The 14,824-nt window shown below is 46.0% G+C and overlaps 1 protein-coding gene across 5 annotated transcripts in view; it reads left to right on the forward strand.

The window, feature by feature from the left end:
* The first annotated feature begins 212 nt into the window (after positions 1 to 212).
* The window catches only part of DGKD (diacylglycerol kinase delta), a 62,422-nt gene continuing 47,810 nt past the window's right edge, over positions 213 to 14,824 (forward strand). For 2 of the 5 annotated variants that reach the window (XM_055723582.1, XM_055723583.1), the window contains exon 1: positions 214 to 409. In XM_055723582.1, the coding sequence (XP_055579557.1) occupies positions 251 to 409 (159 nt within the window). In that variant the 5' untranslated portion in view covers positions 214 to 250. The other 3 variants (XR_008734449.1, XM_055723584.1, XM_055723585.1) reach the window with 3 other exon arrangements.

Here is a 14,824-nt window from a genome sequence, read left to right on the forward strand (position 1 = left end):
GCCACGGGGGTGCTTGGACCGAGGAGGGGCCAGTGTGGCCGATGCCCGGTGGGCGGGCTGGGGCCGGTTCGCAGCTGGGGCCGCGGGCCGTGCCGGGCCGTGCCGTGCCGAGGAGGTGGCCGTGCCCGCCCCGCCCCGCCGCGGCCGTTCCCCTCCGCTCCCCGCCAGGGGGCGCCGCAGCGGCGGAGCGGGCGGGTGCAGAGCGCGGCGCGCGGCGGGAGGGGGCGCCGGCCGCGCCGCACCGTGCAGCATGGCGGCGGCGGGCGCCGCGCAGCCCCAGGCCGGGGCGGTCGCCGCCGCCAGCCCCGCGGCGGCGGAGGAATCGTCGGACAGCGAACCGGAGCAGGAGCCGGGCTCCCCGCAGAAACTCATCCGTAAAGTCTCTACGTCCGGGCAAATCCGCCAGAAGGTGCGTGCGGCGGGCGGGGGCTGCGGGCAGGGCCTCGGGCTCCGGCAGCGCTGCGGCCGGCTCTGCCTCCGCGTCTCCCTCAGCGCCGCCGCCGCCTCCCCCTCCCGCCCAGCACGGCCACCCTGGGCCGCCCTTCTGGGAGTTGCCCGCCCCCCCCCCCCCCCCCCCCCCCCCCCCCCCGTGGGGGGCCTGCCAGGGACCCCCTCGAGCCCAGCCCTCAGGGAGCTGCCGGGCATTGCACCCACTGCCCGCCCTGCGCCTCAGGGACTTGCTGGTGACGCCCCCACTCCCGCAGCTACCCCTGAGGGTGTGCCGGCGGCCGCCTCACGCACACACCGCCCCACCGGGACCTGCTGGCGACCCCCAGCCCGCCCCTCCGGGACCTGCCGGCCAGCCCCCCGACTCGCTTGCCGGGACCCCCCAGACCGGCCCGTTCCCGCGCTCCCCCTCCCCCGCCGCCCCTCAGGGACTTGTCGGCGATCCGTCCCTCCGACCCCCCCCTCAAGATGTCCCTCTGGGATGTGCTGGCGAGCCCCAGACCGTGCCTCAGAGACCCGCTGACAGCACCCCCCACCCCAGCAGCTTTGCATGAGCTCGCGAACCCCTAAATGCTCCTCAGGGATTCCTGTAACAAACTGTTTCTGAGGTGTCTGCTAGCAGTTACCCCCTAAATGCCCTTCAGTGTCTGCCGGTGAGCCCCAAACTGCTGTCGGGGGGCCCTGGACTTGCCCCCAGCAGGTACCATCCCCAGGCTGCCTCACAGAACCTCCCCAGTTCCCCCTGCCCAGCAGCCCAGAACCTCCCCAGTTGCCCCTGCCCAGCAGCCCAGCTCAGACCACTTTCTGCCCAGTGCCCAGGTCCAGACCCGCCAGGGAGCTTCTCTATCCTAACAGTGACCAGCGTGCCCAGGCACAGCAGGACCCTGCCTTACCTCTTCCCGTTATTAGGCTGCCCTCTAATATTTTCTTGGAGTCATGGAAGTCAGATTTGAGTTCCTGCTCCCCAGTGCCACCCCCCTCCCCGTTACCTGATATTTGAGCTCTAAAGACAATACTGTCACTCCCCACTCCCAGAAGTTGCATCTCCCCTTTTTTCCCCCATGTCAGGGTTGCCAGAGGCTCTCTCTGCACCTTCCTGTGCCTTCCCTGAGGGCCCCCGCGTAGCCCAGGCATATCTCCCTGTCACATTGTGCCCTCCCCCATTATCGCTTTCCTACCCCCACCTCCTGTGGCCCTGTTGGACACAGCACAAGTCATTGTCTCCTATTCAGAGCTCTGTGTTCTGAAAGGTGCAGCCCTCACTGTTATCACTTTGAGTCAGTGTGTGCCTGCTTCAGCATCTTGCCATCATTTTCATGGTTGCATCCCAGTTTTCCCTATCTTGTACTGCGCTGGTTTTCCTTTCTGTAGCTATACAGAGATGTTTAGTTCTGTCTGGTCAGACGGTGATCTTGGGGCTTGTTAGTCTTTGTTCCCAGCTTTTTCTGCCCTGCTTCACCTCCCTGGTCAGGTAGCAATCCTTTCAACCCTGATGCCCTTGGCCCCGTCAGATTTTACCCCTCTGTGGTTTGTTCTGGAACAATAACGCCATTTTTAGGAGCAGTAACAGTATTCTGCAACTACAACTACAGCTGTAGTTCCTCTGTATTGTTACTGTAAGAGAAGATGCGAAGATTTCCTTCAGCCTAAGGCTAGGAACCACCCATAGGGAGTTGCCCTCTTCTGTACTATTTTTACTATAGCTGCATGATTTTTCTTTGTAGCCATTAAAATCCTGTGTAACTCTTGGATTGTTGTGTGATAGGTTTCTGCTTAGAAGTACCAGGTTAGTTATTCTGCCATCACCTTCCTGTTGTCTCTGAAGCATGGGCAAGCACGGTTGCTGCTGTGTGGATGCAAAAGGCTGATGCTGCTAGCTTGGTGTTGCTTATCTTGTATTCGCAGCGAAGGAGAATAAATGTGTCTGCATGATGCAGTGTCTGAAACCTTATTCATAGAGATCTGTTTTATGCTGGCTAGTTTGCCCTGCTTCCAAACACAATGTATCATCATTCTGCTGCTTGTCATAGTTCTGAAAACCCCCATGACAAAGTACGGTCGTTTGTGAGGACCACAAGCTTACCTCATTACACATGGTGGGGCTGCTTCCTCTGTCTGCGAAGCGCTGCTGCCACTGTCACGGACTTCTTCAGTTAAGGCACTGAGGGTCTGGGCTGTGTAAGAGGTGGTTCTTTTGGCCGCAACAGGAAACGATGAAGCCCTCTAAATGGGTTGGTGTTTTGTGTATCAAGCAGATCTCAGCTGTGCTGTAGCACCAGGTGACCCGATCTAGTCTGTTAATCTCTTATGAAAAGAATAAGCCTTTTGAGATCTTTTTCGGCACACAGGGTGCTGAACATCAGAAATTTGTCTTGCTGGAGACTGGATGAACCTTGTGATTTCTTAATACCGTTTGTGGCTGGGGTCCCATGTGGGAAGGGAGGAAGGATGCTATAGCCTGACTTTAATGGTGGTCTCTGTGATAAGAGCAAGAGCAATGACTTCCTCAGTGCCAGAGTGGGAACTCATGCTTACAGCAGTAGGTTGCACATGCTAAGGTACGAGGTGCATTGGATTTTGCTTTTCTTTGAATACATCAGAATGCATCCCCATGTCCCTACTGAATTATTTGCCTTGGTTTACATCATTTCCTGCGTCAGTATGGCTGGAAAAGGCCTAAGCCAGCCACTTGTACTACACAAACATAAACATATTAAGAACAAGGATTATAAACAGATACTGTCTACAGCTGTTAAGCCTCCTGTGTGTTAATCTGCAGAAGACCTTCAGCTAAACAGTGTCAGATTTTCCAAGTAAGCCCAGGTATTATGATATCAAAAATTGATTTGTTTTGTTACTTGTTGATGTCTTTTTGCCTTGTCATCATCTGTTCTGAATGCTGCTGCATGTATACTTTTTCCTTGCCCTGAGGGCAAGGAGCAAAGACAACTTTGTGAGTAATCATAGTTCTGAAGAGACTTGGGTGAGCGTGCTTCCTCTGTAAAGGCAAACCTAATTTGGAATTTGTCTATTGAATGACAAGAGTGCAGACTACCATAAGCTGTAGAAGCTGTTGGACAGGTCTGTCAGAGTGACAGTAAGAGATGCAAGCAGACTTTTACGGCGCCCTGAGGATATAAATCTCTTCTAACCACATCTTTTGCAGTAGTTAGCTCAAGACCGTGCCTGTAAGTACAGTTAAATCACCATGGAAGCTTACTGTTATATCACAGCTCGAGTGAAGTCTGCTCTAGCCATGGAGTTCCTCAGAATTTACTTGTTTGTCACAGTCACAAACACTTTGAAGATACGTTTTTTCTTCCTTTGGTCCTGTCACGTGTTTTCCCAAGAAACTGTAAGATAAAGCTGCTTGCTTACAAGACCCTAAAACTTCAGTGAACTTGTTTCTGAGTCCACAGGTTGCCCAACTGTGTTTGACTGAAGTATGTTGGCGTGGTAATACTGTGGGGCAGATAGAATTGTTTGGACATATAGGTACCGTGACTTCAACGTGCAGTGTCTGAAGGCAAATCTTGTGAAGGTACAGGGCAGGGGAAGGAAGAGCAGAAAGTTAAGTCTTTGGAAAGTGAAGTACTACCTTTTAATGGACTTGGGTTTTGCTAGAAAAAAATTTTGAGTAAGAGAAGAAGGTATAAGAGAAGTATGTTTAGCAGTCTCTTAATGATTATTCTGGGGAAGGAAGAAAACCTCATATGATCAGGTTTAGCTGGTAGTGTAACTCTGGTGGCTCAGCTGGGAAAGAAGTAGAGGCTGCACAGAGGGCTCGATCAGCTGTTTGGAGACCTGTCAGACTTGTACCGGCATCAGGCTTCATAGTACACTGCTTTTAGCTGCTGGCATTGGTGCAAATAGAGAAACCTGGTCAACTGAGATCAAGTATTTTTGAACAGATGGGAATTAGGAAGGAGATGAAATAAATAAAGAGAAGGATGATGTGTGTGAGGAGAGGCAACAGCAGAAGCCTCACTGCTGCCTTCTAAGCAGTGTGGAGGACTCAGCTGGAATCAGCTGAAGCGGTAATGTCATCTCCATTGTCACCTGGCATGGATGAAGACACAGTAATATCAAAAACGGTCCTAGGAGATGAGGGTGTGAAACAGAGGAGTACTGCTCCTTTTGTGGGCTCTGATAGTGAAGCACGCTTCTTCCTTTGCACGGGACCTTTTTCATTGCAAGCATCACATTACAAACCTCAGAAGGCGGGAGAGTGGATGAACAGGCCATCTTCTCATTTCATTCATCAGCTGGGTGTGATTTCCAGCCTGCCAGCTTTGAGATCTAAGTTTATTTACCAGACAGGATTTCAGCAACGTCCTTGGGTGGCTTCAGGAGGACTTCTTGTTTAGACTAATACAGTCTAATGTCTCTTCACTTTTATGAACAATATCTCTGTAATATTTTAGGTTTTGTAACCGTTTATCATTGCCTTGAACTGTTTAAGACAAGTTTGCAGTATATATTTCAACAGAGTTGCAAACAGGGCGAGCAGCTCTCCAAACTTTCTGGGATACTGGAAGCTGTCTAGCTACAGTAGCAGAGATACATCAGGTTAATTTATACCATGAAAAGCAGGATAAATTAACTGGCACTGAGCTTTATGCTGCGGTGAACAGACTTTGTTCAGTATCTGAACTAGCGAGTTTCCGATTTCTGTGCTGTGTAGCAGTCTGTGGTGTAGATAACTTTCGCACTATGGGAGGTTATGATTCTCTTTCTGATTAGTAGGTTTGAGGTCTAGGAGCCACTCTGAAGTGTACGGGCAAGAAAAAACAGGAGGAAACAAAATGTTTTCCCTTGTTTTTGCATGTTTTCAAAGCAGACTAAAACTGAGTTCTCAAACATATGGTAGGCAGCGTGAGCAACTGCAGAAAGCTCATTTTGTTTCTTCTTGTGTTGCCTAATAGATAAAATGTCCTTTTTATAGGTAAAGAAGTGCTGGTTTTATTTCTGGAGGGCAAATGTTTTAAGGTTTTCTGAGATGAGATTGGAGTGAGCAAATGGAGAAGTTTATTAGTTTGATAGAAATATTGAAAGAAATATTATGATAAGCAATGTGATTCAACAGAGAGGCAATGTAAAAGAAATATGCAACAAATGAGGAGGGGATATTCAGGAATTTATGGCTTAATTCGTGTTCTGTCTGTGGCATCTTCCACTAAAACATATTAAAATGCTGGTGGGTTTTTTTGTGCTGCCTTCTAACAGGGTGTCTAAAAGAGGAGATTTTAGGAGCTTCACATGGTGTAAATTGTAGTGGCTTATGCTTTAGTCCAGGTCGAAACTGGAAGTTCGTCACTTAAAAAGAGATCAGTGTTGCAAAAGAGAAGTTCTTGTGATTGAATTGAAACTGAACATCTCGAGCAAAGGTTTTAAGGACATGAATTTTCTTGGATTAACACCAAGAACAAACTAGTTCCTTCTCTGAGCACTAAGGAAAAAGGTAGGATATTAGGCTACGGTACACAGCTGTAAGAATGTTTCTGTCCCTTAACTCAATCTACGTTATGTTTTGCATGCTCGTCAGACTCATCTGTTTTGACAAAATTTGGGAAGCCTCCCAGAGCTATGTTACCACTGGTGTACTGTAAGTTTGCCTCGCTGCTGGAGAGTTTTGGATGCTATGTGAAAGCAACAGCTGTTACTTCCTTTTTTTTTAGATATATATAAAAAAAACAACACCACAAAACAAAGCACAAAACCACACACACTTGTAGCTTTTCTCATTCGTTCTAACTATAGTTCAGGTTCCAGGAACTAAAGAGCTAACATTAAACTTTTGCATGCTTTGAGAACGTGGATTTACTTAGACCACATTGCTAAAAAGTACCGTGCCTGGCTAGTAATTGTTCTCTCAAATAAAATTAGAGACAAAATAAAATGAGTATTATAAAAGTTTTTTTTATTTTTTTAAATAAAACTGAGTCAAATATTCACCTACCCAAAACCTGTTGTTACAAAAAAATCATTGATATTTTGCTTCAGAGTACTGGATTATAAATGAAAACTGTAAAATGTCTCTCTCCAGATTACCTGATTAGAAAATCCAGTATACCATGTAAGACACTGCAAAACCTCACCTTCTTTACTTACAAGTTGAGTGTGATTCTTTCTAAAATAGCAGATTCGCCTGCATAGTTAAGAGAAAGCAGAAGTGAGGTAAAGAGAGGGTTTTGTATTCCCTATTTCCTTGAAAGTTTAAGGTTTCCACTAGACAGTGTCATAGCAGCAGCAGAAATTTCAGGGCAAAATACTGTCCAAGTGAAAAGCACCCTTTGGAATACATCTCTTCAAGGTTTCAAATGCAGAAACCATTATTTAAAGGAATTTTTATTGGCTCTCCACTTAAACCATTTCTTCCCTGCTTTTCCCCTACTAAGTAGTTACTGCTTTATTTCACTAAGAATTTCTGTAAGTGTCTCTTAAGGAAAATGTTTCTGTTTGGCTTTGCAGCCCTGCGGGACCATTACCCAGGGACAGTTCAGCTTCAGGCAGACAGATAGCTGAGGCAGCAGCAGTGATCCGCGTCAGCTGCCACCTTTCATGGTCCCTTCTCGGGCATTTTATTTGAAGCACTCCAGCAAGCAGTGAGCTTATTATGCATGCTGGGTTCAGTAGTGCTGCACCTCCACCAGCAGCAGTCCAGTGCTTCAGCAGGGTACAGCGCTTGCCAGCTGCTGTCCCTGGACTACACGTGGACAGGAAAGCAGTTATATAGAGGAGGAGGTCCAAAACCTGCTGCCCTGCTTTCATCCAGAGAGGAAAAAGGTGGCTTGCCTGGCTAAAAAATTACCACTGCTGAGTTAGGTAATTGATTAATACCCAGTTACTCCATTTGGGTTTAGAGTAAATCTTTGTTTCCTCACAGTCTCACCGCTAAATTAGAAAGTTTTACATGTGATACCTGTTCTGATGCTGTGGGTTGCTTTTTTTGAAAAAGGAAACACCATCTTGATTACATAATGTTAGCATCAAGCACGTTGTATTTGAGTCTTGCAAGTTTTAATAAATTTAGCAATGTAATATTCTAGCGGGGAGAGATGATACCACCGGTTTCCCATATGGGAAATTGAAATATATGCTTCTTGTATCAAATGCACAAAATTGCATAGGGCATTCCCTGGGGGAGTCAGGAACCAAGGCGGGTGTTGCAGGCTCTGGGGTAATGTTTTGATCCGTGGGACAGCCGCCTTTGCTGGTTCTTGAAAGACAGAAATTTGAGTGATAAAACAGGGAGGGCGTGTTGCCTGCTTTTCAAACCATTTTCTGCCAAGGCAGGTCAGAGCACTTTTGTAGAACGTGTAGATCAGTTACTGAGATTTTATTAAAAATCAGTATTCTGGGAACTCAATGGCAGCCCATTCTGTTCTGTTTAGCTGAAAGTTAACAAAACGGTGTTCCCAGAGCTGTACTAATCTTCCTTGTTGTTGCTGGTGCTGATCAAGATGTCTTGGCATGGTCAAAGGTATTTGCAGGACATTAAAACAGGGAAAATGGAAAAACAAATTTAAAAACTTTGGAGTATCCTTTAAAAACTACATTAAATGGATAAGGAAAAAAAAACTTAAAAGCATAGGTTGTTTAATACATAAATATGGAAAATCTGATAACAACAATTGTAACAGATGAGATAAAAATAAATTGAGATACCTTAAGTATTAATTAAATGGCTGAAGGCCAAAAGCCGCTTTCTGCTCTCAACAGTGTAGTCCTATTGGAATACCAGCTGGAGTAAAAGGATCAGGATTTGGCCCTGCATCTGCCAGCCACTACTAAATAAGGCTCCTTGCAGAATTCAGTAGCAGAGTTGATGGAAATCCAGACACAGTGGGAGGAAGCTGTCGTTCTCTCAGCCTCCTCGACACAAAGGCAGAGGATTCAGTTTTCTTCCTCAAGGTATAACTTTCATTCTCCCATGTCCTGAAGTTCTCATACCAGTACTTTCTGCTAGGTTTTCCTTCCTACTTGGCCAAGATCTCCTTGACATTTAGCAGTATAGGAAGGATGGGGTGGTTATGATCATGAGGATGAGATCCGCAGCTGTATTCTGGATGTGCTTTCCCTTACGTTCACTATTCCTGTAATAGCACCGATTGCACCTTCCCAGCCTGATACTTTCATACCAAATGGCCCTGACATGCTGCAATGGTAAGTGCCTGGCTGATTCTGCCTGCCGGTGAAGTGGTTGGGTGGGCTTAGATGGGCAGTGGTGGGTTTTGGTAATAATTGGGCTCTCTGAATGAATAAGAGTGTTACTTAAGCTCTAGTGGTACAGGCTGCAGCATTAGAGGGTTCTGTGTACAATGCTGTGATTCAAAATGACTTTATATTGCTGCATTTCAGCAGCAGGGCTGTGTGCTGCTGAGTTGATACAGGGGCTTCTGTGGTGCTAGTGCATAGCTGTGTGACAGGCATGTCTCGGAGCTGAAGGTTTCACAGCAGGTAGTGTGTTTTGACATGTTTTGTGTATGGGGAAAATGCCCTAAGGAAGGGATGTAGTTGTGTATGTGTAATTTCGGATGGTAGAAAAAATAACAGCATATTTTTTGTGTTTTTCCTTAAACGTATAAAGTTCACATTTAATTAGTACCCTTTAAAATTTTATTCCATTCCAAGGTTTTCAGGTAGCTTTTAAACTGTTGCTTTTTTGGCTTTCGTTGTCTCTGTGGATGGACTTGAACCCTTATCTTCCAGCTTTGCTATGGTTTGCTGGGATGACTTAAGCTTCGTGCTCAGTTCCCCTCTTGTGATAAATGTGTTTGGGAAGGATGCCTGAAGCCTATGGAAAGCATACTGAGGGCTTAAGCAGTTAGCGTGCCAGGAGTTGTCCAGCTACTAACTCATCCTGAATCAGTGTACTGGTGTGTTTTTCATTCTCCTAAGTAGCTGACCAGAGTATTCCTCTATTTTAAGTAATTCAGTTGGAACGCTCTAACTGAGCTCATTTTACCAGGGAGCTGTGTGATGATATGCTGGTATGTTTTATTTCCTTTCCCATATACGTACAACTTTGCTGCGTGCTTTCAAACTTGTTTTTCTTTGTTAATTTGTTCACTTCAGGTCGATGCATGCTGGTCCCTTTTAGAAGAGAATGATCCACAATAGTAGCAGGTGAATGTGGTATTGAAAAGGAGCTGGTTCACAGACCTGTTCTTTATTTTCCAGCTGCAGCATTAACTGAGGAAGAATTAAGTGTTTGAGCATTTGTTTATCTGTGCCAAGGCAGATTCTATCTCGTGCTGTTTCAGTACTTTATTTTCACTGCTGATCCTGAGAATAAGCTTGCATTTCCTGTTTCAGTGACATCTCAGCGACGCTATCAACGGATTGCTGCATGCTGCTCTGAATTCTGCTTGTAGTAGTTGCAGAGATGAGAGCTGCTAGCTGAGCTGCCCCTAGCCTCTCGCTGGGCATGCAGAGTCCAGCTAATTCAGCAGAGCTGGAGGGTACAGTAAGTGGGAGGATGAGGAGGATGGTTGTTGGGGGAGATTTTGCAGGCTTCCCCCTGTGGTTGTGTAAGGGGTCTGTGCTGTAATGTGACTTGGGTACTTCCCAGGTTATAAAGCATAGGTTATTAAAACAAAAAGGTATTAGTGTACACTAAAAGCCTAGACAGTACCCCCTTCAGGAGTGGAGAGCTTGGCTTCTGTTACTAGATCATTGACTCACAGCCCTAGCTTCTATTTTGACGTTTGACTCCTGTGGCTGACCTCTGATTTTCTTTTGTTTTTCCCCTCTTCTGGAGTCTTTCTGTTGCAGTGACTTCACATAATGTCTTGCCCTTTTGATACCAGTCGGAGAAATCTTAATGCAGTCTTCACTTCAGCAAGAGTCAGTTGCATTTAACGTAGTATTCCTAAACAGGACTACACAACCTGTAGTGTGCTCCCCTATAGATCTGTATAGCTCTCTGCGTGTCCTGTACTTACAGTTGCTCTACTGATCCAGATTTCCCCCTCCAAGCTTCCTGGAGTTAATTTCTAGGGTGTGACCACTGTCTGGTGGAAGGATGTTGCTCTCAGATTAGCTTGTTAACCCCTAGCCTTTTGACCTTTCATGTCTTATTCTACGGACTTGGCTAGATTTATTCCTGTAGTTTCTTTGTTGGATTTACTGTATTCCATTTGATTTCTGAATAGTTATTAGCTCCAAATTTATGACCACAAAGAGCTTTTATGGAACCAGCTACTAAACCCGTTCTACCCACAACAAGGTACAGCATTCCGGATTTGTACCTGCCCTAGTGTGGCAAGACTATCTTGCCATGTTTAAGTGACTGCAGATCTACTCCCATCGTTTTTGCCACAGCTTACCCAAAGTCAGTGACTAGATGAGGTTGCTTGGTCCCTGGGGATCAGCTGCCTGTAAAATTCCTTAGTAAGCATATATAAAGATAGCCTGTCAGTTCTGCATATGCTTTTTCATTTTGTTTTCTCTCTTCTCTATGCATTTGATGCTTTCTTTAGTCAGTTACTTGTTCGGCATAAGCACCCTGCTCGAAGTTTTATAATACATACAAATAGAAACAGTCTGTGCCCTGAAGTTTTTACATTCTGAAGACACATGGAAAACAGAAATCCAGATGCTGGGGACTTACTTTGGTATCTGGGATTCTTTAGTTGCTGTTTAGATAGTTTTGAATGATTTTGCTTTTTACCTTGTACACAGTTCTTTTTCTGCACTGGAAGGAAGTATCCGTGGAGAAAAATCTTATTTCAGATACGCTGCACTGAATAACTGCCCATAAGAATATGTCATGATCTCAGCTGTAAAATAGGTTGCATTGTTCTTCCACTGTCTGTATCGAACCCAGTTTGGAGCCTCCCTGTGCCAAAGGACACTTGCCAGCTTGACAGCTGGGTATGGTTGATAGTCGCCTTCAGTCTGGCTAGCAGGGTCTTGTTTTCCAGATTAGGAAATTAGTTCTATCGAGGGCCCTACTTCCAAATGGGGCAAGAGGCTGAAGCTTCAGGAAAGGATGGGCTACTCCTGTGTTTCACAGTGCTATGTGCAAGAGAACAAGGGATGCTGAAATCTGACGTGATCATTCTTTTTACTAGAATCATGCACGTTATCAGTATAGAAAGCATTTAATCTGTGTAGGCTGGCTCTCTGATCTGTTGTGGGTTACTGAATATGGAGACACCTCAGACAAGTAATGCTGCAAAAAATACGACGGTGTCTTGCTGGTTTTGTGAATGACTGCTGTTAATCGTGTGGCTTCTTGTTCTTGCAAGGTGGGACTGTGTGAAGGGGAAGCAGTGAAGCACAAGGCTGTCCCTGGCTTAAGTCCTTAAATTAAGTCCTGTGAGTTGTTTGCAATCATTTCCATTGAGGTCAGTGGCAAAACTTTTCTCTCATCAGTTCAAGATCAGGCCTAAAGCCTGCACCCGCTTTGACAGGAGAAATCTGAGAACATATTATTTCTCTTCCTAAATGTCAAGTTTTAAAAGGGGATGAGTTGGGGGGGAGGGTTGCGTATTGCTCACCGTGAACTGAATCTTTTTTCTGCAGGAAGTTGCTTTTCTTCAAGGCTGAAGATAAATAGTGAAATGCTAGAAATTTCCTAGGCCCTGCCTTTCAGCTGTCTAATTGTGTTCTTTGCAGAGACGCTAAGACTCTCTGCTATGTGCAGCGTTGCTTTAAACTGCCCATTTGTTCAGTAACCTTTTTCACACTGTCTTGTAATATGATAAAAGGGGGTCACTGTTGAAACTAGTAGCACATCATTGTAGGCTTGATCCAAGAAGACACTTCCTTTTTTCACGGTGTTGTCTGCCCAGGGAGTGCCATGCCACAGGGCACTGTGCTGGAGAGAAACTCGGCTGGATAGAAAGCAGTCTGCGTAGTTCCAGCACAAACCGTTTTTATATTTATCCTTGATAGGATGCATGTAATCAAACCTCATGATGTTTCAGGGCAGTCGCTTTTCCTGTAGGATCCAATACATGACACTAAAAATAGATTTAACTCTCTTTTTTTTGTTGTGGGAGAAGTAATTTCACTTTTGTCCTCATGAATTACATGCCTAGTAATCTGATCAGAGTGGATCTTCAATTTAAAAAGCTACAGAGGCTGGTGAGCAGAAACGACTGTTCATCTCCCCCTTTATTTCATTTGGTGTCACTTTGCTGTCAAGTCCTTTCCCTCTTTAATTTTCTTCAGCTGTGTTCCTCTGCAAGTAGCAAGTCCTTTGGCTGTAAAATTAAAATAGAGGAGGAGAAAGGCAGCAATGTCTGAATCATTTTATAAAGTCATCTTGGTCTTATCTCCAGCCCTTTCCGCACAAACCCACCAAACTCTTGACTGAGCTGTGTGCCTATAAATAGAACAGCCGCTCTCGTGCAGAGATGGGCAGCGCTGAACCAGAGCCTTGTTTTCTCTGAGCAGTGCGTGCATGCGAGAGCTCGCTTCTTACTGGCCTTTCATGTCTGAGTTACGTAGCTGTGAGGTTTTCTATAGATAGAGGCTGGCAAATGGCATAAACTGCTACTTAAGGAGGGGCAAGGTGACCTCTGGGATTGTTGCTTTTTGGTTAAAAAAAAAAAAAAAAGAGGGTTCTGTTCTGTTTAAAAGAGGAATGGAGGAATGCACATCTTGTGCAGAGGTGAGTGAGCCCTGCCGAGGTGAGGGGAGCCACTCGGGAGCTGAGCGTGGCAGGCGGGAGCTGTGGGAGCCGAGGGAAAGCAGAGGCGTTGTTTTGCTGTGAGTTACTGTTGTGGTGGGCTGGCCGTGAGTTTGAGCGGCCAGAGTGCTGCCGACTGAGCTTGGGGGCCGCGGGGCTCTGGCTGACCCCAGTTTAAGCGTATCTGTGAACAAGCATAGCAACAGAGCTCTGAAATCTCCTGCAAGTTGTTATTTTTTGATCGGACTCCTAGCTGACTTGGTTTCTTTAGGTTTTGCATCCTGGAAGTCCTCCCCAGGATTTTTAATTCCTCTCTGACTTTGGTTCATGGCTTTGCAGAGTTCAGTAGCTACTTTCTCTGTCTCATTTTTTAATTGTATGTTTTGTCCAAGGAATGCAGACAATCACTCCATGTGTCTGTCTTAATCTGGAAAATCTCTTACCGCTTTCCTATTTTCTTCCCTGTAGAAAGTGAACTGCAGAAATGTGTGATTTCTTTAGCATGATAATTTAGATCCTGTTGCTCTACATTTCTCTGTGATGCTCAGGTGCTGGAGGTTAAAGTAACTCACCAGAGAGAGAGATTCTAGTAGGACTCTATAGAGTTGGGCAGTGCTGGTTGTTCTGCTTGGCAGGTGGGAGATGGAGACACGCAGAGTGAAAATTGCTTTATTGGGATCTTGTAAAAAGTCTGTGGCAGAGTAGGAGCCTGAATGCACCTTCCCTGCTTCCACACGAGTGCCTTCAGCTCTGGCCTCGCCTTCAGGGTCGTTTCAGTGAGGGATGCTGTTGGGTCAGTCTTTGAACTCCATTTTCTCTTACACTGAAGTTTCAGGTTAAGATCATGGCTGAGTTTCAGATTCTTTACATAGTAGCAGCTCCAAGTTAGTTTAACATCTTGTTTCTGGGTATCGCTATAGTGTGTTTAACTTCTGGACCCTAAAGCCACTCCCAGAGATGCCTGCTGGCTTCTTGGAGTGTATTCCTACTGCTGTGTCCCTGCTGTGACTTGTGGAAGCGGGTTGCCAAGATGTCTTTCGGTGACTGCTTCAGCATTGCGGGGAGCTGATGTGGGAGACGGCCATTTTTCGATTTGAGTGTAGTCTTCGATCATGCATTTTCATTATCTCCTTCCATTCTGCTGGAAATACCGTAGATTTGGCAATTCCTGGTTGAACCAGGCAGGCACACTACATTGGTGTTTGTCTGAGCACTGACAGGTGTTTCTGCCAATGTGCAGAGGGCTTAGTGAAACAGCGGTGAGGAGCAATGAGGTTTGGGGTTCACTAGCCTTGGAGTTGGCCAGGTCCCAGGCTCCAAGGCAGATGATGTTTCTTTTGAAGGAGACAGGGGAGTTCTAACCCTTTTCTCTTTCCCCACGTGGTGGAGGAAGGTATATAGTGACTGCTGTGGCCAGCAGGTCTCCTTCAGATCTGGGGGTATGTGGAAACCCACTCTTCCCCAGCCGATTCATGAGCAGAGGCATCACCGTGGTGGTCCAGGCCCTGTGATCTCTCAGGGCAGTTTAAGGATGGCTCAATCTAGCAAGAGAGGCATGTATTGTCAAACGGATGTTTCTTCTTATAGTCAGCATTTTTTTCCAAGTGCTTTTTGAGGAAACTTTGAGCTTGGCAAGGGCCAGTGTGTGTGGAAAGTATTAAAATCTGCAGCTGTTACAAAAAGGAAAGACCCGCATTAGGAATATATATAGCATTTTAAAAGCAAGTTTAGTGC

The sequence above is a fragment of the Falco cherrug genome, chromosome 11 (assembly GCF_023634085.1).
Source record: "Falco cherrug isolate bFalChe1 chromosome 11, bFalChe1.pri, whole genome shotgun sequence".
Classification (NCBI taxonomy): domain Eukaryota; kingdom Metazoa; phylum Chordata; class Aves; order Falconiformes; family Falconidae; genus Falco; species Falco cherrug.